Here is a 21780-nt window from a genome sequence, read left to right as displayed (position 1 = left end):
TCCTTATCTCACCACGTTTTGATAGCAGGCTGAAATCTAGGTGTACCTACTTTTCGCTTTTCACCTTGAAGCTGTCAACTTATACTGTTGAAACATATCATTTGAATAACGTACTAAAAAGAAAGTATAGCTTAATGTAAGAACTATAACCATACCCAATCTGTAAATGGAACTCATTTACAATTCCCTTACTTTGCTTTCCTCTTACTGTTTTTTTTTTTTTTTATTTTTTCTATTGTTTCATTTATTTTTATTTAATTTTTGGGTTTTTTTTTGTTTGCTGATAATGGTTAAGCTTAGTCGCTGAGGCATTAAGTATGCAAAAGAAAATGAGTTTTTTTTCTTTTATGTTATAATAATTATTTTGAATAAATGCTTGATATGCTGCAGGCCTACTGGTAAGTAGGGCCTATATGATAAGAAAAAATCAAAATGTGTCAACTTTTCCTTGAAGGAATTTTATTTTACACATTTAAGATTAAATTAAGTATATTTCTTTCATATTGTTAATTATTTTACTGAAATTCCTGTAAAATAGGTCAGAGGCAAATATTTCTTTCTAATAAATACCCAGTTATCAACACAAAATCCTTTACTTTTATATAATTCTTTTTTAATTTGAATATTATCTTTGATCATCCCAATTTTTCCTGTCGATTTCCTGCAATTGCGGGCGAAAAATGAAATATTAAGAATGCAGGTAATGTTTCTCTTATCAAGTTGAGTAACGAAAAAAAGGTCTCTTTATGCGGCTTGGAAGTGTAGGACTACCAGTTTCTGATAGAGTTAGAAAACTAATGAGGACCTCAGAATATTTTTTTCAATACATTTTTGTGTATTTACACATTGGAATAATTTTTAAAATCGATCCAATCACCAAATAAAAAATCAAACAAAATATATTGTAATCCCAGCTTTACCATGGCTAAATCTCATGATTTCACTTTGCGTATTTGGGCAGTATGAACGAGAAAGAGGCTTATGCGTGGAGTTTTCCAAAGTGCACAAGAAACGATGACGTACACAACACAAAGAGGATGGAATTATGGCCAACGTATTGGTTCACTGTAGACTTTGTCGAAAGTTACGACTAAATGCAAGAAGCAAAACCATTCTTCCTATTTCATTCTTCTCTAAACAAGGTAAGTTATTTATAGATGCCATTATATACGACGTTTGTCATTGATGTAATTTTTTTTCAAGTTTCATAACAGAACCAAACGTGGCGTCTGCTTGTTTCAACAATTAATATTACATAAGATAAACGGTGCTCTTTTACATATTATATACCCAATACCCTTCACACTCAATCTTCATATAATGTCTTATGAAATTGGTAATGTCACCATTCTCACGTTTTCGGTGTTTTCAGTCTACCAGGCATTATGATGCTATGCAGTAAAGCAGTTTTGAAACAAATCCAATTTCTGTCATTTCTAAGGATAATGATGTGCATATTTGTTTTACAGGTAAAACTTATGTTACACAGTCTACACTTGGTCAGTCAGTAATAGATGGACACTCACAGGGCCCAGGCATCGACCACAGTGCCCAGGGACCTCTCTTGGCTTACGACCACAGGGTTCAACAAGGCAAACTTAATGAAGACAGTTATCAGAGGAAGATTGTGAAGGAATTACAGTCTTTATATACAAGATTACAAGGGTATCAACCAGTCGAACCAGGGTTTTTCAGTAAAGTGAGTTTTGCCTGACTGCTCAAAGATTATTTTTCATTTGAATGGTAGTGTTTTGCTGGTTGTAAACAGGTTTTGTTTTTGTGTGTGTGCATGTGTGTTTGTGTTTCATATGTTGGTGTAACAGTATAGCATGTGGTGTGCTCTCAATTTGTGAAATATATCATGATAAATCAAAGTACTAGTACTCTTTATAGTTATGAAAATTGTAATATTTTAGTCTCTCCTTGATAAACATAAATCCAGTTGGACAGGAAATTATTTATTTGATTAAGCTCATGTAGCATAATATATTTTTATTTCCCACTTTTTCCAGTTATTCGGAAAAGAACACAAAGTAGATGCTCCAAAAGGATTATATCTACATGGCAGTGTTGGTAAGTTAACATAGAAATATTCTGATTGGGGTCATCTCTTACAATTTGTATTTTAGCCAAATGGCCAAATTTTCACCTTATTAAAAAGGCTTAATTTTTGTTATGCTGATCTTTTTCTGAACTTGAAGTGAAATAAAAAGATTTTTTGATCTATGGAAAAAGCTGTACATATCCTATAGTTACAGTAATCCTTGAACTAAAATGAATAGAAATATTCTACAGATTTTGATAATTAATTTGATCTAATATTTAAAGGACAGTATAGACAACTTTTTTTCTGTTCACTGGACTGAAGTGGGATGGCCCGGATGAACATTAAATGTTGTATTATAAATAGATGTATGTTGAAGGTAATGAAAATGTTTTATGTTATATGCTCTCCCCTTAAACAGAAATTGGTCTTATGTTCATAAAAATTATTTTTCATAAAATTTGAAGTGTACCAGGTTTTTGTATATGATAAGATGTCATCATTTCTTAACCATTTTTTTTCTTCATGTCAGTAATGTTATTTATTTAGGCTGTGGTAAAACAATGTTGATGGACCTGTTTCACGCAGAGTGTGAATTAGAAAAGAAGAAAAGAGTACACTTTCATTCTTTCATGTTAGATGTCCACAAACGTAAGTTATTCTGGTTTTAAGTAACTGAATTAAATGGTAAAAAAGCTTAACGTAATGCCCCTATGATGTTTCTGTCCGAAAGATTTTTCTTAAGTTTTTTACTTGCAAAGGTGACACTTTTGTTTCCATATTAAGGTTAAAAAATTGATAGGTATCCTTGTAAGTTTTGTTGTTATGGTGATTTGAACTTTGGATTCATTTACCATACAACCCTATGGGAAATTTAATTGTTTTTGCATATATTTTCAATGTTCTTCACAGATGAAGTAAGTTCAAAGTTCATATCTGTTACACTTTGTCTTCAATACATGTAGCAGACATATTAGAAAAAACTGATAGATAACCTTGCAAGTTTTGTTGCTATGGCAACTTTATTTAAATTAAACCCGATTTATATTGCTATCTCGCTAGCACTAGATGCATGACACAATGTGCTGCAAAAAGACGTTAATGCGCAATGTTGTTCTGCAGTGTAGCATAAGGACACTGCCTTAATGGTACTTTGAAATGATGTGGAAGGTAATAATAATAATAATAATAATAATAATAAAACACTTCTTTAAAACCGCGCTACACATGTGTCTCAGCGCTGTTTACATAAAAAATAAAAACTCCACAGATAAATAAAAGCCAGTATAGACTAAAAACAGAATACTTAAAATTTTAAAAACTAAAAAGATGCTATAAATTAAAGTATTCTTTAAATAAAAAAGTTTTTAAATTCTTCTTAAAACAGTAACATGAGTCATCCAGAGACACATTAGATCTTGTGATAAAATTAGACCATAAAATCGGTGCACAAATCTCAAAACTTCTGTATACATATAAATGGTCATGTTGATAAATTATTAGTTCTAAATATTATTGCATCTTATGTCAGATAAGTAAAAAGAAATATTGATCCCACATATTCTGTAGAAATATTCTTACTGCAAAGAGTTACAAAATATATAAATTCAGGTTCTTTATTTCAGTATTTTTAGGCCAGCAGGCCAAGAGCACAATTATATTTCTATTTTGTCACATTGTGCATTTTGCTAAAACAATTATAATATGCATAAACAGATTCGTATGTTTATAGAAATGATATAAATGTCTTATCAGTCTGTTGAGTAGAAAGAAATGTTATGTTGAATTTCATTCACAAAGCAAAATTTTTTTCCTCTTCATTTAATAAAATTTATTTTCCCACTTGCAGGTATTCATGCATTTAAGTCTTCCATGCCAAAAGATCGCAACCACAAAGAACTCTATGACCCCATCCTTCCAGTTGCCAAGGAAATTTCAAGTGAAGCCTGGTTACTCTGTTTTGATGAATTTCAGGTTTATTTCTTATTGTCTGTTAGAACTAAATCAGAAAAGAAGGGTTTTTATAGTTGACACCATATGTCTTTTACTTGGATAAGATTATATTCCTGGCATATTGTAATAAGGTAAAAATGGATATAATTTTCAGTACTTTTAACACAAAGTGATTTTCGCTATGAAATGTATTTGAACCTCATACTGCCAGACAAAATTAAAATAAATAAATAAATAAAAATAATAATAAAAAAATAGATGCAGGTTTAGTTAATATAAAGTATGTCAGTGTGGAACTGCAACTTCTTCAGGTCACAGACATAGCAGATGCCATGATACTTAGAAGATTGTTCACAGTGATGTTTGAAAGTGGAGTAGTTGTGGTAGCCACCTCAAACAGACACCCAGATGGTAGGTGGGAATGGTTTAGAGTTATATCGATAAGTGACAGGTTTAATAGTATTCAGTAATGTAGATTCATTTGTGTAATTTTATTTACTAAGAAAAGAATACAGTAAGTATTTGCTTACTTGTGTGCATGTTGAAAAGTGTGCAAATATCTTAATTTAGTGTTAAGAAGTGGTATGACTTTTATATAACATCATGGGTTGTTTTTTCAATAAATATCTTATAGCCAAAGAACAAGACATGAATGTTTGCAATTTCAGATTTATACAAAAATGGCCTTCAGAGGGGAAATTTTGTTCCTTTTATTGGTGAACTTAAGGTATGTTTAACAAGTAGTAAGAGTATATGATGAAGCTTGCAGGTTATTATATGCGACACAAGACAGGCTTTTCCTTATCATAAAAATGGTATACAGTTAAAGTTTAGTCTTTCTAAGTAAATCTCTTTACAGTTTTAGCACTATGTAAAAAATTTATATATTTTTTTTACTAGGTGTATGCTTTAGATGATAGAGTATGTTGATACATATAATAACATGACCTTCTTTTTTTACACTTCATGTTGGTCTGTTTCAGAAACACTGTTCTGTGCTCTGCCTGGACTCTGGCTTAGATTACAGACAGCAAGCCATGCCTGCAGAGGGCAAGGTATATTTTCTGTAAGTAACCACAATTCTGGTTTATGACTGGGTTCCCATATCTAGATCGATCTAACAGGATTGATTCATCTCTGAGGGGTTTCTCGCTAAATTGCTTTCAGCTTAAGTGGCTTAGATGTTTAGCACGCCTACTGAAGCTGCTAAACGATAATTAATTACCACCAAGCAGCTTCAGTAGGCGTAACAGACATCTAAGCCACTTAATTTGATTGCAAATTAGCGAGAATCCCCTCAGAGATAGATTGATTCACAGTTAGTATGATAGGGCCTGGGAATGGTCCCTAAGATTAACAGTTGTAAGTGGATAACAAAAATTCCAGTTTTCTTTCTCTCTTTCTTTCCATGTTAGGGGTGGGGAGGGGAGTAGTCGGTGTACGTAGTAGGATAATTTATTTACTATTTCCTGAACTTTCTTAACCATGTGTTTGTGACATCAAATTACTACAGCACAAGATTGTTGTTTTTTCAGTTGAATTAATAGACTTTTGATCCATAAGATATTTTATCTGGATCAAGTGAAGATCATTGCAATTAATTTGCCCCATATACACTTTTCAGTACATCTGACAAAGATACAGAAGAGCAACTTGATAACATCTTTCAAACCTTGATTGGAGAGGAAGATGATGGTAAGTGTCTATGGTAAAGATCATATGTCGGCCAAACAGTGAAGTGTATAATTCCAGATTAGCCTTCCACTTGTCCAACATGACCAATATTCTCTGAAATGTAGAAAAGAAATTCAGATATGTGAGTGTTGTACAGTTTATTTGTGGCTTTTTCAACTCTGTGCAATTCCTCAGTTGTTGTTAAGAGTTTTGTCATTATAACCCATTTGTATAGATTTTTCCATTTTAAATTCTATTACTCAAAGAGAAAAAAAATACCATTTCCACTTTGGCTCGTTGCCTAATGCAACTACTTAAACTTGTGGAATGGTTTATATCAGATTTTGAAGAAAACTTACTGATAAATCTAGTGCAAATAGAGATGTGAGTTATTTTAGGTACACACATTCAAAAAGATTAAGTCTCTTTTTTGAGAGGTTAACCAAAAACATACCAACATTATTATTTTTTCAGTGTAACATTTTTTGGGGAATTTAATTTATGCGTGCTCAATATTTATTTTTCCTTCAGTTCTGCGTCCAAGGTCTCTTTTGGTGTTTGGAAGACAGTTGGTATTACCTAGAGCTTGTGGAGCTGTTGTAGACTGTACTTTTGAAGAACTATGTGAAAGGGTAATGTGTAGAGACTCCTATAAGGCTATAACTGTTTCAATAATACAGTGAAGAGGCAGTGCCATTTAATTTTGTTGTTATGCCACTATTCAAAGGTTTTGCTATATGTGCATTTGTATTACTGGTTGCCTGATTACTGAAAACATTTATAACTAATTTTAGATGCTCTATAAAAGTTTTGTTGCTGTTGTTGTTTTTATAGGTTTTAAAGACTTGATAGATACGTTTTTTCCTCACCTTATTTGAGACACAACATATTTATAGATGTCCTGCAATAATTACAGTTATTCAAATAAAAAAACTTATGTATTTTGTTGTGCATTTCAGCCTCTTGGTGCTGTGGACTATCTAGAGATGAGTAAAGAATTTGACACTGTGTTTGTTAAAAACATCCCTATACTATCACTGAGTAACAAGACTGCTGCCAGAAGGTTTATTACAATGATTGATACATTCTATGACAATAAGGTTTGTATATATATATATGTATTTAGTATGGATGTGAAAAGTAACTCTGTATACAAGATCTGTATTTATATAGTTTGTTTGGTATTTCACATTGAAGCTTTGGTACTGATTGATGTGTGGTCCATAAGGATTTTTTAAAATATAAATGAGGCTAAATGAAAATTGACAGTGATATTTGAATAGAAGGTATAATAAACGTGCAATTGAGATATATTATTTAAGGTAATAGAAATTCTTACTTTGCAGGCTACCAGTCATAAACATTTTATCCCTTCATATATTGTTTTACCCCTGCATTGTCTGTTTAACCTGCACACCTGTAGACTTTTGCATACTAAACTACTACACTGCACACACCTGGAGCATTAACAATTTCAAATTTGGCTTTGATTCCACTAGAACACTTTTCAAAAATTGTCAGCAACCTGTTAACTTGCTCCCATCTCAGAAATTGCCTGCTTGGTTTAGTATCATCTCCTTCAGCTGTATGAGCTCATTCCCATTGAAACTATCGGTCTATATAGATCGATCCAACTCTTTGGGGACTCTCGCTAAGTGCAATCAGTTAAACAAATTAACATGCATCCTCTTGTTTTCAGCTTACATGTATAATCACCAGCTTTTCTGCATTCTACTCAAAGCCTGTTAAACTGATTCCTCACGCAGTTGGATTGATCTGTGTAGAATAGAATTAACAGAGAGAGAAAGCAATTGTTAACAGACCCCCTCTCCCCGTTTATAAAGGTAGTAATGGGACTGATCTGTTTTACCTGAGACTATAAAGTAGTGATGTTGTGTTCTAGGTAAGACTAGTGTGCTCAGCTGAGGCTCCTCCTAAAGAACTGTTTGCTGCAGAGAAACTCAGCACCCAGGACATCATTGAACAGAACAGAGCTCTGATGGATGATCTGGGCATCAATGCAGTAAGGATAATATATTGTAATAAACCACTTCTTTTGTAGCAGTTGGTTGATCTTGAGTAGAATATGCACAGGGATGGCGTTAGTTTTGAACGAGATTTAAATCCATGCATGTTCCTTCACTTAATTAAAAGTTCTATACAGACGTTTGTTGGAATGAGTGATTACATAATGTGTTTAGTAATGATTTTTAGATAGTCGCTGTGAAAAGTTGACATCGTTTTCTGTTTTTATCAGAATTCAGGTGAGGAGACCAAAGCCAGCATATTTACAGGAGAAGAAGAGTTGTTTGCGTTTGAGAGGACCATATCCAGGCTAACAGAAATGCAGACAGAAGACTACTGGTTAATAAGAGACAAGACTGTGGACGAGAGCAAAAAACGTCCGTTATGATAGTAAATAGTATATGCAATTTTAGCCTTATGAATTATTATTTATATTATATAAGTGACGGGTATTGCTGTGTCGCACATATTCATGTGGTTTATTCTATGCAACATTTTAAACTGTGAAAATCTGGTCAGGTACATAGAAATACATCAATATTTTTCCTGACAATATATTATAAAAAGGTTTTAGACTGCATGTTATGGTTGTTATATTTAAATAGGGTGATCCTAATTTTTACTTCAATTTGATTTCGAATTTTTGCACAATATTATAGCATCTATCCATCTTTACCAGGATATTTTCAGAAAAGCATTATTAATTTAAATCATTTATTTTAATAAATGAATATATTGATATATACTGACAAATTGGATCTGCAATAGTTGGGGTTTCTTCTCATGCAAAAAGCCTGGGGGTGTATTTTGATTCTACTTTAAACATGGACAAGCAGATAGCCAATGTGAAAAAATCTTGTTTGTATCACATAAGAAATATCAGTTCCCTACGAAATAATTTAACAGATTCTGCCACTGCCACGGTCATTCATGCCCTAGTAACATCAAGGCTTGATTACTGTAACTCCTTTCTCTATGGGTGCTGCATAGAAAGAACAAAGAAAGTCCAACCCATTCAAAATATATTAGCACGTCTTCTTACCCGAACTTCTTTGGAGAATCACATGACACCGATATTAAAACAACTTCACTGGCTACCTGTAAACGCCCGATCTTATTCAAACTTTTAACTCATGCTCATGCGGCTTTTTATGGACTTGCACCAGATTTTATTTGTGAACTTGTATCTCATTACACACCAAATAAGATGTGATGACGCGCGTCAAATAACTGATAAAACGTTCCAAGACGTTCATCTATACTTGAGAAATCCTCGGTCTGACGAATGTGTCTGTGTTAGGGGAGTGGTTTTGTTGACTAGCGCGTTTACATATTGCTTAAAGAAAAAACGCAGTACCTGATAAATCACACCGATTACCATTGAGCTCATACAACGATCGCCAATACCGCACTAATAAATCTGCAACTAAGTAAACACTGTTGCTAGTGCCGATAATCAATGAAAAGTAAACAAGATTTTTTTAATGTTAAAAACAAGAAAGAGAAAAACTCAATGTCGAAAGGAATAAAATTTTGTTGGGCTATTCAACTGTTACCATTATTACCCTTTCCTTCATTGTTTGATTAGCAAAAAGACATCCAGGGGAGATGAAAATGAAAGATCACTGTCGATGATCCTTGATAAACACCATTTATATGATTACGTTGACAGATTTTAAATCAGTCCTTTCCAACCAAAATTACGATTTGTCTTCAAGAGGACAGCGGGGTTGGGGAGGTCTGTATACAAACATCAGTATTGTATTCTTTGGGGTATTCGAATTTACGTTTATTTTATGCATAAAGCTTTGGTTATCCCTTAACAGTGCATAAAATGTGCTTGAATTTCAAGATCAGTCAGGTTATCAAAAAGGTAATTTCTACAGAAGAAAATTAAAAGTTTTGACCACACTTGTTTTTAATAACCTTGCGTCTGATTACATACCCTGCGACTTCTTTACCTCGCATTTAGGTGCAAACCGATCAACAACAGTTCGAACATAGTTCGAAGTAAACAGAAGGCATTATGCACCTGCCTTTCAGCCATTGAGATATTGTACGAGTGTTTACGATGTTTTGTACGAACACTTGTATTTACATTTCAATTTCCCTCTGGCTTTTGTCGGTGCTCCCTGAATCGGTTAATTGATCGTCTTTTCACGCTTTTGACCTTTGATTCAGGCGGGTCAAAAAGAGAATGTCTTACCTCGCGGTCGCTAGCGACCACATCGATCCAGGGGTGTTTTAGTTGCCTGACAGATTTAAGATATTACCTATATATACGTCCGGTGTTTATTTAGAATACAACTACGAGAGAGAACACACGGTGACAGCAGTAACCAGAATATGAATGGAATGGATGCCTCGCGTCCAGTGTCATAGGGCATCTCAAATATACTTTTAGAGAGTAAAAAATTCGACAAATATATAACACAACTAATACGGATTTGTGATTTATCAAGAAGCGAAGATATTTGTGGAAAAGGGGTGGAACAAACGTCTCGCTGTAAGCCATAATATATACGTGTCGAGAAAGAGAAACTGTGGCAAGAGACTAGCACTCTACAAAAATGTCTTTCAGTACTACGTACAACAAGGCGCTCAAATGGGACATAAAATACACCCACTTCGGTAGTCCAGTGATCATGCAGTGGAGAAACTCCGGGGACTACCCAAATTTTGATATGCTGAGAATAGACAAGGAAAATAAACTTCTTCGACGGAATATCTTACTGGCATCTAGAGAAATATATTCTCCAAAGGCGATGCCTCCAGCCCCGGCGTTCAGAATCGTCTCCAGGGAGGACGCTGACGCCATCACACGGCGTCTTCAAAGACGTGGAAGTTACCGGGATTCAAGCAGGTCGCGGAGTTCTACAGCCTCCAGTGTAAATTCTGACTACAGCCAAAATCAAAGAGAAAAACTTTACGGGTACAAGCAGTTGACACCCGAACAGCACGGAGAGCTTATGAAGCGACTGTCCGGGAAAACGCACGCGACATCGCTGAGGGAGACACAGACCAGCGTCTACAAACATCCACATCTCATGAGGTCCACTCCGATTCTGGGAAGACGCGCAATGAAACAGAGGGTAGAAGTCTCTGCGTGAGGACGCCCAATCAAGGTGAAGACATTTATATGTCATAAACTTGGTTCTTTTATGTTGGACATTTCGACTGTGATATCATTGGCTATTGGGTATGTAAGCTTCAAAGTTGATGGAAGTACACCGCTGACGTTATTAACGTTCACCAAGCCGAGTTTCTGCGTGTATATTTGGCAAGATTTTCTGGGTGTTCTATTAAGTTGTATACAGATAATTCGGACAATATATACAACCTTCAGTCGTACAAAAGAGAGAACATTACCAAAAACATACCAACTACCCGGTGAGACTAAAACCGCATAACTTTAACTACGACTGCCACACGAAAATCTTTCAGTATACACTGCGCATTTTCAAAAGGGAAATTTGACCAAGTTCTTTTCGTGTTAGAAAACATATTCGTACATAAAACACAGTGGTGACGATGATATGAAGCCCTTTCATTTGTCTTGGTATATTTTTGACAGACTTATGTTAGACACGATTTCATGTAATATAAGAAAATCGAACACATGATTGCGTCTCGAAGCTAGCAACAAGACTATTTTTTTGCTATTTTCATTAACGCTGTTCAGGGAACAGCAGAATTACTAAGAGCTACTGAAACCATGACGTACAAACACGGGTAATATTCATTTGTACATTGATAAATTCATAGGATGTCTAAAGGTAACATTTGAGTGATATGTGAAAAAATTATTTCGTCTTATATATGTACTATGAAATCACCGGCAGGACTCTCGGTCGCTCGTTTCCACAATTGAAACACGCTGTGTTATTTAGTTTAAGGAGTCGTGTAATTTTAAATCAAAATTAGATTAGTAAAAATTATTGAAAAAAGCATATGTGAAAAAATGGCCATCTTTTAGTGGCGTTTAAGTTTCTAAAAGTATATTTTCGCAAACACATTAAGGCAATATATTATTTCTAATCAAACATTATAATTAAGCGACGCTATGGATGTAGGTATATCGCTATAGAATTCTCACGACCCACTTGACAGCAGAGCGTCAGATAAAGTAGCCTTTCTAGTCACTAGGTTACTTTAGTTAAACATTGTATTGAACAAAATGTATAAATTTCTTGCAGATAAACAGCAGTTTCAATACGAGGATTAGGACAACATTATGCTTAAACTGCACAAGCACCTTATGGGTTAATAGGTGATTGTTAAAATATTTATTTTGGAACATGGCATATTTGTATACAATTCGCCCTCCAGTTATCAACCTTGGGAAAATACAAAACCGACAAAGGGCAATGGCAAAGTCAAATAAAACGAGTGAAAATCCTTTGAATTTGTATTTTATTCTAATTTACAGTATAATTACAGAAGCCATGCTGCATGTGGCCTCCTAGACCCAAGTTCTAATTTAAACATTTATCTTACAAACAGGTCACAATCATTGAATGCGTTTTAATAGTTCAGAACATACAAGAGCAACGTTTGTCCACTTACGACGATTTGAAATCGAAAAATCCCCAAAATAGTTTGAAGATAACCTCCCGTCCACCAACACTTGCACGTTTGTTGTCAATCACATTATACGTGTCATGAATAAACATCCAATTCGTATAGCGAGTTATCTTTTTAAAATAATGGGTAGTGTCACAATAACCGTTTTAACTGATCACATTCCATGCGAATCACTTGAAATTCATTTTTCAATTAACATTAACAATTCGCCTTGCACGTCTTTAGCAAGATTTGATAAATGTAAAATAATCATCATAACCATAAAAAAATTACATCATTTTATACCTCATTAAAAAAAGAACCCGCGTGAAGCAACCCTTTCAGGGGTTGCACTTAATGAAGAAGTCATCTAATGTCTGGGAGGATAATAAGCCCTCCTGTCCCTGTAGGGGTCTCTCATCGCAGGCGGCGGATAGAAATGTCGCATGCGTTCATAATACAGTTCTCTGTAGTATGGGTCCGGGGGAGGCGGTAGACGGCGATCGTAGTAAGGGTCCCGTCTGTCGTGATAAGGATCCCTCGGCGGAAGTCTCCGATCCCGTTCCCTATCCCGGTCTTTGTCGTGATCTGTCGTCCGCCTCACCGTCGACTCTATTCTTCTTGGAGGCGAGTCTCTATCTCTGTTAGAGTCGGACGAATCTACTCTTTTCACCACCGACTGTGGTCCTTTGCTTAGTGTTTGAATCGGTTCTCCTTTGGGAGATTTTGATCGAGATCGCGATTTGTGCTCGTTTTCCGTGCTGCTCTTCCGCCGCTTCGAGGAGCGGTCTTTGTCATTTTCGTCACTACCTTTAGAACTGTGATCAGAGTCAACACTGTTTCTCTTTTTAACGTCCTTTGACGAATCTGTATTATTGTGTTCAGATTTTTCAGACGGCGTCTTCAATAACGCTTTTATTGCCTTAGCAAGTGGATTCTCAGCTGCACCTGTCAGAAGAGTTGGCGTCGTTTTCCTTTTCAGCTTTTCAATAAATTCATTTTGCTCTTCGGAGATGGGATCCCTTTTAGGGGGCATTGTCGGGGGATGGTTGGCGGGCTGGGGTGGGGGTACACCTAGCGGAGGGGGTACGTTTTGGGGTGGAGCCGAAGAGGAAGTCAGCCAGGAGGGTGAAGTAGAATTGACAGGAGTAGATTCTGGCCCTGTCCATGAGAAATCCCGTGACGGCGACATGAGGACATTCGAAGACACAGGGGCAGACTCGGTAGGTGATATAACAACCAGACTGGAGCTCCGGGTAATATTGCCACCTGGGGGCTGGGGAGGGGGTGCCTGAGGCTGCTGCAAGGAGGGCACTGGGGGACCAGCAGGGGGTGGACCTCCGAACATCTGCTGTTGTTGTTGCTGCTGCTGTTGTTGCTGCTGCTGAGGAGGAGGGGGGAAACGGGAAGGCCCAGATACCTGAGGTGATGTGGGCTGAAAAGGTGGTGGCGGTTGGGTGAAATCGAAACCTGGGATTACAGGAGATGTAGACTGCTGATTTTGGAACATGGGCAAGGGTCCAGAGGGTGGCATGGAGAGGGGGCGTAAGGGGGGCTGCTGCAGCGGTGGGGGCTGCTGCTGCTGTTGCCGTTGAGGAGGGGGTTGCTGAGGCTGAAAGCGGGGAGCCCCTTGAAACCCCCCTTGAGGAGGAGGAGGTTGACGTGGTGGCTGTTGGAAATTAGGCGGTGTGCTAAAAGCTGGCTGTCCACGAGGCTGAATAGGAGCAGAATTTGGGGGCATGTGGGAAGGAAAACTTGTAGGTGGTGGATTATTATGACCAACAGAAGGGATAGGGCCTCCCATAGGCATAGGAGGGGGTTGACTGATACCTTGGGGTCCAGGTCCTGGAAAAGGTCGAGCTGTTGAAGTTATCTGAGCTCCAGGGGGTGTCACAGCTGTATTCTGCAGTAGAACATTCCCAGGTGCAGACACTGAGAGCCCTGGTACAGACGCAGGGGGTGGCACTTGCTGCTTAGCCTCCCAGGGCCATGAACTGGGCCCAGAAAAGTCCTCGGTACTAGAATTACTCTCTTCTCCTTTGGGCTGCCCACCAGCAGTTGGCTCCACTTTGGCTTGTATGTTCTGAGTAAGCAGAGACAGGTTCTGCATAAAACTTGCTGCATTTGTCTTCCCGGACTTCTGTGACTGATTGATTAGCTTTGTGAGAAATTCTATAGGATTAGTGAGTCCTTTGGCAGATTTACTATCAGCATCTTCATCTTGTACAGGAGTTGAACTCCCTTCATCCTTCAATGGAGTGCCACCTCCATCCTCTCCTTTGCTGTTGGTGGTGGTGTTGTTGTTGATTGGCCTCTGGGAGCCATTAAGAGTCACTGCTGGTACTGACTGAGCCACAGACAGTGCGGGCATAAAATTATCTCCTCCAATGCCAGCAATTCTATTGTCTAATGCTCCACCTAGAATTCAAAACAAAAGGCATTAGTTTCTCATGTTGAACCAAACTGAAATGTTTGTCTGATAAAGATCTTCATTTATTTTTCATTTATGACAAAAGTCATGAATTGTGAAATTTTTTAAGTGGCATTTTTAAACACAAATCATTCAGCTCTCACAAACACATTATACAAACGTTGGATGTGTCACTATGTCCAAGACATTTGACACAAATAAAAACATTACATACATAAATATACGATACTTTCAATTATAAATAACAATTAAGCACCATTTAATTGTATGTTAGGGCTTGTTTCAACCTCCTCTGATTGTTTTTTTTTTTTTAATAGAAGTGCAAATGTCATATTTAAATTTGATGCCTTAAATACAATTCACACAATCTCTAATTAATTCAGTTTTGTATGCTGCTCACTACTCACTAGATTTAGCTGCTGTGGGTTGCTGAATCGGTGCTGTACTGGCTGTCTCTGATTTCAGTCTCTGCTCTTCTAAAAATTGTAGAACAAGAATACAGAAAATAGAAAAGAGAAATAAAATAGAAAAATAACATTAAGTTTGAAGGCAGCATATAAATGAAAGTGTAATCAGACAAAGTAAAATTTCACAAGAATTGCAGTATGATAATGCCTCCAGTGATTTATCCAGAAGTTATCTACAAGTATTCATAGCATAGCAAGATGGACCCATAGCTATTCTATGTCCAAAACTGTTTCTGATATTTTATTGCTGGTAAATTAATTGTGTAATCTGGAAACACACGAGACCAAAGTCATCAGTCTGTGCCAGAAAGCTTACATAACCAGCCTGCAAACAATTTATTATTAATCATGGGACTAGACATCATTTCAATCAAATTTCTATTACAGCAATACCATCAATGTGGAAAACAAACTCTGTAAAAGAAACTGAAAATGGCCTACTGGGATATTAACAAATAATTTCATCATCAACTTCACAGAAATCTCAATAATTTTTTTTACAAATGCACAACACTGAAAAAGCAGATTACTAACTTTGTCTTTGCACCTTCTTCCTTAGTTCTAAGAAATTGGGTATTGGCACTGGCAAAGGTTTGCTGGAAGTGCTCACTTTCAGAGGTTCTGCAGCTGTAACATTAAACCAATTGCAATAAATTTAAAAGAGTTCTTAATTGTGAAGAAGTTTTGTTAATCATCCTTTCTTAAAAGAAAAAGATTGTCATTGCTCAACACAGTTTACTACTTACACTGCTAAATAATTCTTACCAAATAATTTTTTTTTTCGAAAAATCAGTGTCAAATTTAGAAAGTGAAGGGAACATTTTTTTTCATTTTCCACAACCATGCAAAATATGTCAAACAATTGTAATTAATTTTCCTATTCTACAGTGAGCCCGAACACAGTGCAGTTTACATAGTGGCATCCAATTCCAATCAAACACTGCACTTGCCTACAATCTTCCCAGCATCCAGTTCCTCATCAGACAGCTCCATGTCCACCTCCTCCGTGTTGTCTTTGGAAGGATCAGGTGGGGGAGTGTTCCCTGGGGAGGGGGCGTCCATGCTGGGAGATGGGACCGGGCTCATGGAGCCTGGAAGCAGGAGCTTCTTGTCTGCCAATTTTTTCTTTACATTGTTAACTCTGGTGGAAAAGTTCTTGTAGGCCTGTCAGAAAAAGAGAGATTACATTACCAGAACATACTGAGAGAATGTAATATACCAGAACACTGATACTTACTTTTTGAGGTCAAGTACTCTTTGAATTTGACAATGAGGACAGTTACCAATATAAATAAATCAAACCAGAATAAGGAGGTTGAACTCCGAAGATGGAAGTATGTCGAGTTCACTGATACCCTGACAATTTGTTTTTTCTTACAGTACCCTCAAATTAATATTTTGAACCCCATAATGACATTTCCTGGCTTTCTTAGTCCCATATGTGCTCATGTTACCTACCCCAATTCTGCCGATTTGAGTGAGCATTTCAAGACTCACCAAATTGGTACATAAGTAAGGACAACAACCGTGTTATATTTCAGGGCACATTAGGGACAAAGAAAGCCAAGATATGTAGTTACTTGGTTCACATATTATTTTAAGTGTACTGTGTGTAAAAGAAAAAATACCAGAATTATCAATGAAGTCAACATACTTCCTTCTTGGGAGTTCAGCCCCCTTGCAGAGGCAAAAATAATATTTTTTTCTTTCTTACTTTATTTCTATTATTATAATAATACATATCTGATGTTATTTATTTATTAACTTATTTGTATGTCTTTGCAATTATGTTGTCTGTTTATATATTTTTTTCACTAATTCACATTAACAGTTAAGTCACAGTACCCTTTCAAAAAGGTATACCACATTTCTAAGCAGAAAACTTTCTATTAAACAAGTGATACTCACGTTGGCCACTATTTTCACCTCCCCATACTGTGCATCATAAAATATCTCACTCTTCTCCAAACACTCTATCAGTGCCGTCCTGTCTTTAATTTCCTTCTCTAGACACGTCACATACTCCTCATATTTAACACAGCTATCTTCAAACTGCTGAGAAAACTCTTTCCCATGTGCACGGTCTGAAAAAGGCAAAAAATTCAACATGAAGTTATCTCTACCCAGTGTAAATGCAACAGTGAAGACTTCACTCTTTTGGTTTGCAGCCATAGCTTACAGTGATGTTGAGATGCCTGACCACTATAGGCACTGTTACATGCAAGTTCCCTGTTACACATCTAGAAGAACTAGTTCCTCTTCCCATGGTGTATATATGCTCATGTAGGGTAGAAGCTGTAGGAGAATATAATCAGTAGAGATGAGATGCTTCCAAAGACTATTAGACATCTCCTACAAAGACCATGTCACAAATGAGGAATTGAGGAGCAGGATTACGTTACTTTATCTCTTATTAACTTTTTGCTGTTGTTTTTCTTAATAAATTAGTAATTATTTGTGTATACACTCATGCTCATACATAAATAACAACTTCAAAAAAATTAGTGTTATATTTTGAAATACTCAAAAATAAAATGATACAGACAACTTGTGCAGAACAATAACATCCATGGACATCAACCAAAACCTATAAACATTTAACATTAACAACAATTCAAAAAGTTCACCTTTAGTAGCTTAACAAATAAATCTGATTTTTCACTTCATATATTTTAAGAATTCCATTATCTTAATAATGTAAACAATTCCAGACTGTCCATTTCCATCTTTTCCCAAACTCGAGCTGAAGTGGTACAAGCACATCACAAGACCAACAGGACTTGCACAACGATTTTGCAAGGGGCAATACAAGGAGAGAGAAGACGAGGACAGAAAAACAAGATGTAAGAACATCACAGAACAGACCAGGCTGAAGATGAGCAGCATCTTCTGGAAAGCAGAAGACAGATGGGAGTGGAGAGAGCTGGTCACTAAATCCTCAAGTGGGGCTCTGCGGTCAACCATGCCACGGGATAGGATAGGATGCTAGAAGGGGAGCTGTCTGTTATTTTTAACATTCAACTGGACCCCTGAGTTAATGTACAAAATAGTCACTGTGCCCAATGGACTGGATAAACAGTGCCATAACATTGTCCAGGTCCTGTTTTCACCCCAATACCTTTACATTAATTGTCAACTCCAAATGATCTAGTCATCAGAAGAAAAACCTATACAAACATACCCAATTAGTGCATGGAATACATGTCTGTTAAAAAAAATCAATACACTTCTTACAAAAAATTTCTCTGAAGCTTCAACACACTCCTTAAACAAATTTCTCTGAGTGTTGTAAAACTCAATCTCTACTTATTATCAAACTCCTCACCTTTGAGTTGTTGTATGGCTTCCGCACTTGCTGCATCCAAACGTAGATTGGTTAACTGTTTCCGTTTTAAAAGGATCTCATCTTCATACCTCCTAAAACTGCTGATGGCACTGATGAGAGACTTGGGCTGTGAAAGGAACAATTCCAGATTTTATTATACAGACTATGGATGCGGTATATAATATACAACACTACATAACAAACCTAGCTTCTTATCAATAAGCATTTTAAATCATCAAAGAAAATGTTGCATATTATTTCAATTACCAATGGCAACAACTCAATTTAACTATGGATGACTGCATCCACATTTGTGCATCCCCTCATCTAAGCAGGCAAGAGGAGCATATTGACCCAGATGTTCCACTGCTGAGATTTGCAGTCAAACTGCCCACTTACACGTATAAGTCAACAACCATTTTTCTTTTAGTAACAAACAATCCTGTACATAACAAACACAGGATTTGAATAATTTTTAATGTATCACATTTTAAAAACTTACATTAGACAACAAAGAGGTCGATTTTGGGCATTTTTTTCCCCAGTTTACTATCATTAATGATTTTGTTGAGGTACAAACTTGATGAAATACAACATACCTTAAATTCTGCTAATAGTTTTGAATTCATGGAGGCCCTCACCTTGGAATTGACTACAAAGAGAAAATACATTTTGCCTTTTAAATTCAAGTTATTAAAGAAAAATAAAGTATTATGTTAGTTTATCTCTTATTTCATTTTTGCTGTTGTTTTTCTTAACAAATTAGTGCTTATTTGTGTACAGCACTCATGCTCATACATAAATAACAACTTCAAAAAATTTAGTGTTATATTTTGAAATACTCAAAAATGAAATGATATGGACAATTTAAGCAGAACAATAACATCCACGGACATCAACCAAAACCTACAAACATTTAACATTAACAACAATTCAAAAAGTTCACCTTTAGTAGCTTAACAAATAAATCTGATTTTTCACTTCATATATTTTAAGAATTCCACTATCTTAATAATGTAAACAATTCCAGACTGTCCATTTCCATCTTTTCCCAACTATAAGTCACATTCTGACCATCTCTGACCATAATGTCATACAACTGGAACATATAGTATGAATTATGGCATTCAATAAGAGTTATTTCAAGAAGAGTTAAAGAACCTAGCAGTTTACCTAGCAGTTCTTGCAGTTCAGCCAGGAACTCTGCATCATACACATTCCTGTCCTCCCAAATAGTTATCAGACGTTCAACCTGTGCTTTGATAGAATGCTCCCTGCAGGTAAAATGGTAAACATTTTAACTTTAAGAATTTCACATTTGTTTGAGCAAAAATGTTCATTAGCTTGGTAGTTGGGTCATAAATGAAAATAAACACAAGCCAAAAAACTTTCATACATTAGCTTACAGCCAACCTGGACGTAGGCCTTCATCAAACTGAGGTGAGCAGATGGTGTCGTGACACTCACTGAAGGCTAGGTGGTATAGCGGCCAGGACCCTCTTATAAATGTCAGGCAGATCAACCCCCCCCCCCCCCCCCCCCCTTCGGATTCAAGGATCTTGGTTGAATTCCAGTCAATACTGTGGCTGGTGTTATTACATATTCAGAAATGGCAGAGCTCGTATCCCCAACAGTCACTGACTTTCAGTGTTCACCAACCCTGGTCTTCAACTGTCTACCTGTCTCACCAATGTAAAAGGTCATAACAGTTACTCCTATACATATTCCCACAACACTGTTCTTGAGGGATCTAGTTCTTTGGTGCCACTAGGGATTGTTTTAGTGTGCACTAGAGTCTAAAAGCAGTGTTGACACTGCTTTTTTTTCGATCCTTCACATGTTCTCTGAAATTCCTTGACAATAAGGGAGAATCACTAGCTGTTTTTTTCTGACTCTATCTGTTGGCTGTCACCAGCCACCCATGAATAGGGATGTTTATAAGAGGGCCCTGGCCACTTTACCACCTAGCAGTCAATGGTTGTCATAATCTGGTCACATTAGTCTGATGAAGGCCTATGTCCAGGTTGGCCATAAGCTAACGGTATGAAAGTATTTTAGCTTGTGTTTCATAATTTTCATTCATGATACACATTATTTTAACATTTTCATATTCTAGCATTTAAAAGCAAATCTTTTTCAGCATTCAACTCATCTTTAATGAATTAATTTACGGACAAACTAAGTCAAAAACAAAACATTTGGTTATTCACATATTTGTAACCATCCCTTTCGGGTACCTATGCAATCTCAGACAGTAAACTATCTGTTGATTTTCAATATGGACACAGCTTTAATCTATTTTTTTGTCCATTAAAGCAGATATATTACTCTGACAAATGCCCTGTGTTCCCTTTAATCCCCATCAAACAATTTATTATACATTACCTGACCAACAATACTGCATCTTTGAGTATGTTTTTAAATGCATCTTGATAGACCAAAGCACCTTTCCTCTTGCAATTTTGAACAACATCATTGCACAAATAGAACAGGGTTAAACGATGAGAAGTTTTGGCTGAAAAGGACACAAGATTAAAACATAACATAAAAGTGTTAGATGCATTTTAATTTTACATCTCGGCTTATTTTGTCAGGCTGTATTATAATGAAGAAGCATAAGTCATTTGCAATTTAAAATCTATACATGATTTACATAGCACTATCATACCAGACTACCTTTTAAATTGCAAAGATTTCTTAATTACATATCAAGATAGTTTAAAAGAACTTTTTTAGATCTGAAAAAGTGTATCAAACCTAGACCTCAAATCCTGAATGAAATAACACTTCACTGTCACAGATCTCCTTGAGGTTGAATTTGGAAAGACAAGTTAAATGGTTCCAATTTTCCCTACCTTTCTTGAGCACTTTGTACCACGTGTCCACGATTTTCTTATAATGATTCTTATGGTGTATTATCCACAGAGACATAGACTGGATACTATCCTGCCGGTTTGTGACATTTTGAAATTTCTTTTCCACGCTTTCGTTTGATGACGCCGCCATATTGGATTTTCTCGCCGACAGGAGCAGGGAAATAAAGAGCTTATCTTTCTCTACAGTTTTGCAATCAGGTGGTTAAAAGCACCAATTCAGTCCGTAATGCGTCATAGCACGACAGACCGTGGGTCAAGGACAAAATATTCTCAGACACTATAGTACGAGGGCCAAACATATCCAACACTGCCCTGCAACAAAATGATGGTCGCCATGTTTGCTTCGCTGTTTACACCTTCGCTATTTTTCAGTTTTTAGATAAAACCATAACTAAAACACAATGCCCATCACTTTTCTGACA

The 21780-nt window shown here is 36.3% G+C and overlaps 3 protein-coding genes across 3 annotated transcripts; 2 read left to right on the top strand and 1 right to left on the bottom strand.

Annotated features, from left to right (window-relative positions):
• Positions 1-986: 986 nt before the first annotated feature.
• Positions 987-8454, top strand: LOC106175895 (AFG1-like ATPase). The gene is made up of 13 exons (XM_013558051.2): positions 987-1142; positions 1470-1699; positions 2013-2073; positions 2594-2695; positions 3894-4018; positions 4309-4408; positions 4666-4724; positions 4981-5063; positions 5622-5692; positions 6203-6303; positions 6631-6771; positions 7575-7694; positions 7929-8454. Exons 1-13 carry the CDS (start codon positions 1046-1048, stop codon positions 8082-8084), a joined length of 1446 nt encoding a protein of 481 aa, XP_013413505.2. The 5' UTR covers positions 987-1045; the 3' UTR covers positions 8085-8454.
• A 1356-nt stretch (positions 8455-9810) lies between these two features.
• On the top strand, positions 9811-11939 carry LOC106175924 (uncharacterized). Its single transcript, XM_013558094.2, has one exon. It carries the CDS (start codon positions 10267-10269, stop codon positions 10804-10806), a length of 540 nt encoding a protein of 179 aa, XP_013413548.2. The 5' UTR covers positions 9811-10266; the 3' UTR covers positions 10807-11939.
• A 153-nt stretch (positions 11940-12092) lies between these two features.
• Positions 12093-21721, bottom strand: LOC106175922 (uncharacterized). The gene is made up of 10 exons (XM_013558092.2): positions 21338-21721; positions 20868-20997; positions 19656-19756; positions 19082-19134; positions 18483-18609; positions 17066-17241; positions 16108-16321; positions 15692-15784; positions 15098-15166; positions 12093-14677 (listed from the first exon to the last, which is right to left on the bottom strand). The coding sequence occupies exons 1-10, from the start codon at positions 21486-21488 to the stop codon at positions 12630-12632; spliced, it is 3162 nt and encodes a 1053-aa protein (XP_013413546.2). The 5' UTR covers positions 21489-21721; the 3' UTR covers positions 12093-12629.
• Between the last annotated feature and the right edge of the window lie 59 nt (positions 21722-21780).

This window comes from Lingula anatina, chromosome 1, assembly GCF_051362555.1.
Source record: "Lingula anatina isolate TDL-2025a chromosome 1, LinAna3.0, whole genome shotgun sequence".
Taxonomy (NCBI): domain Eukaryota; kingdom Metazoa; phylum Brachiopoda; class Lingulata; order Lingulida; family Lingulidae; genus Lingula; species Lingula anatina.
Note: the sequence above shows the minus strand (reverse complement) of the source record. Positions and strands in the feature narration are given on the sequence as shown.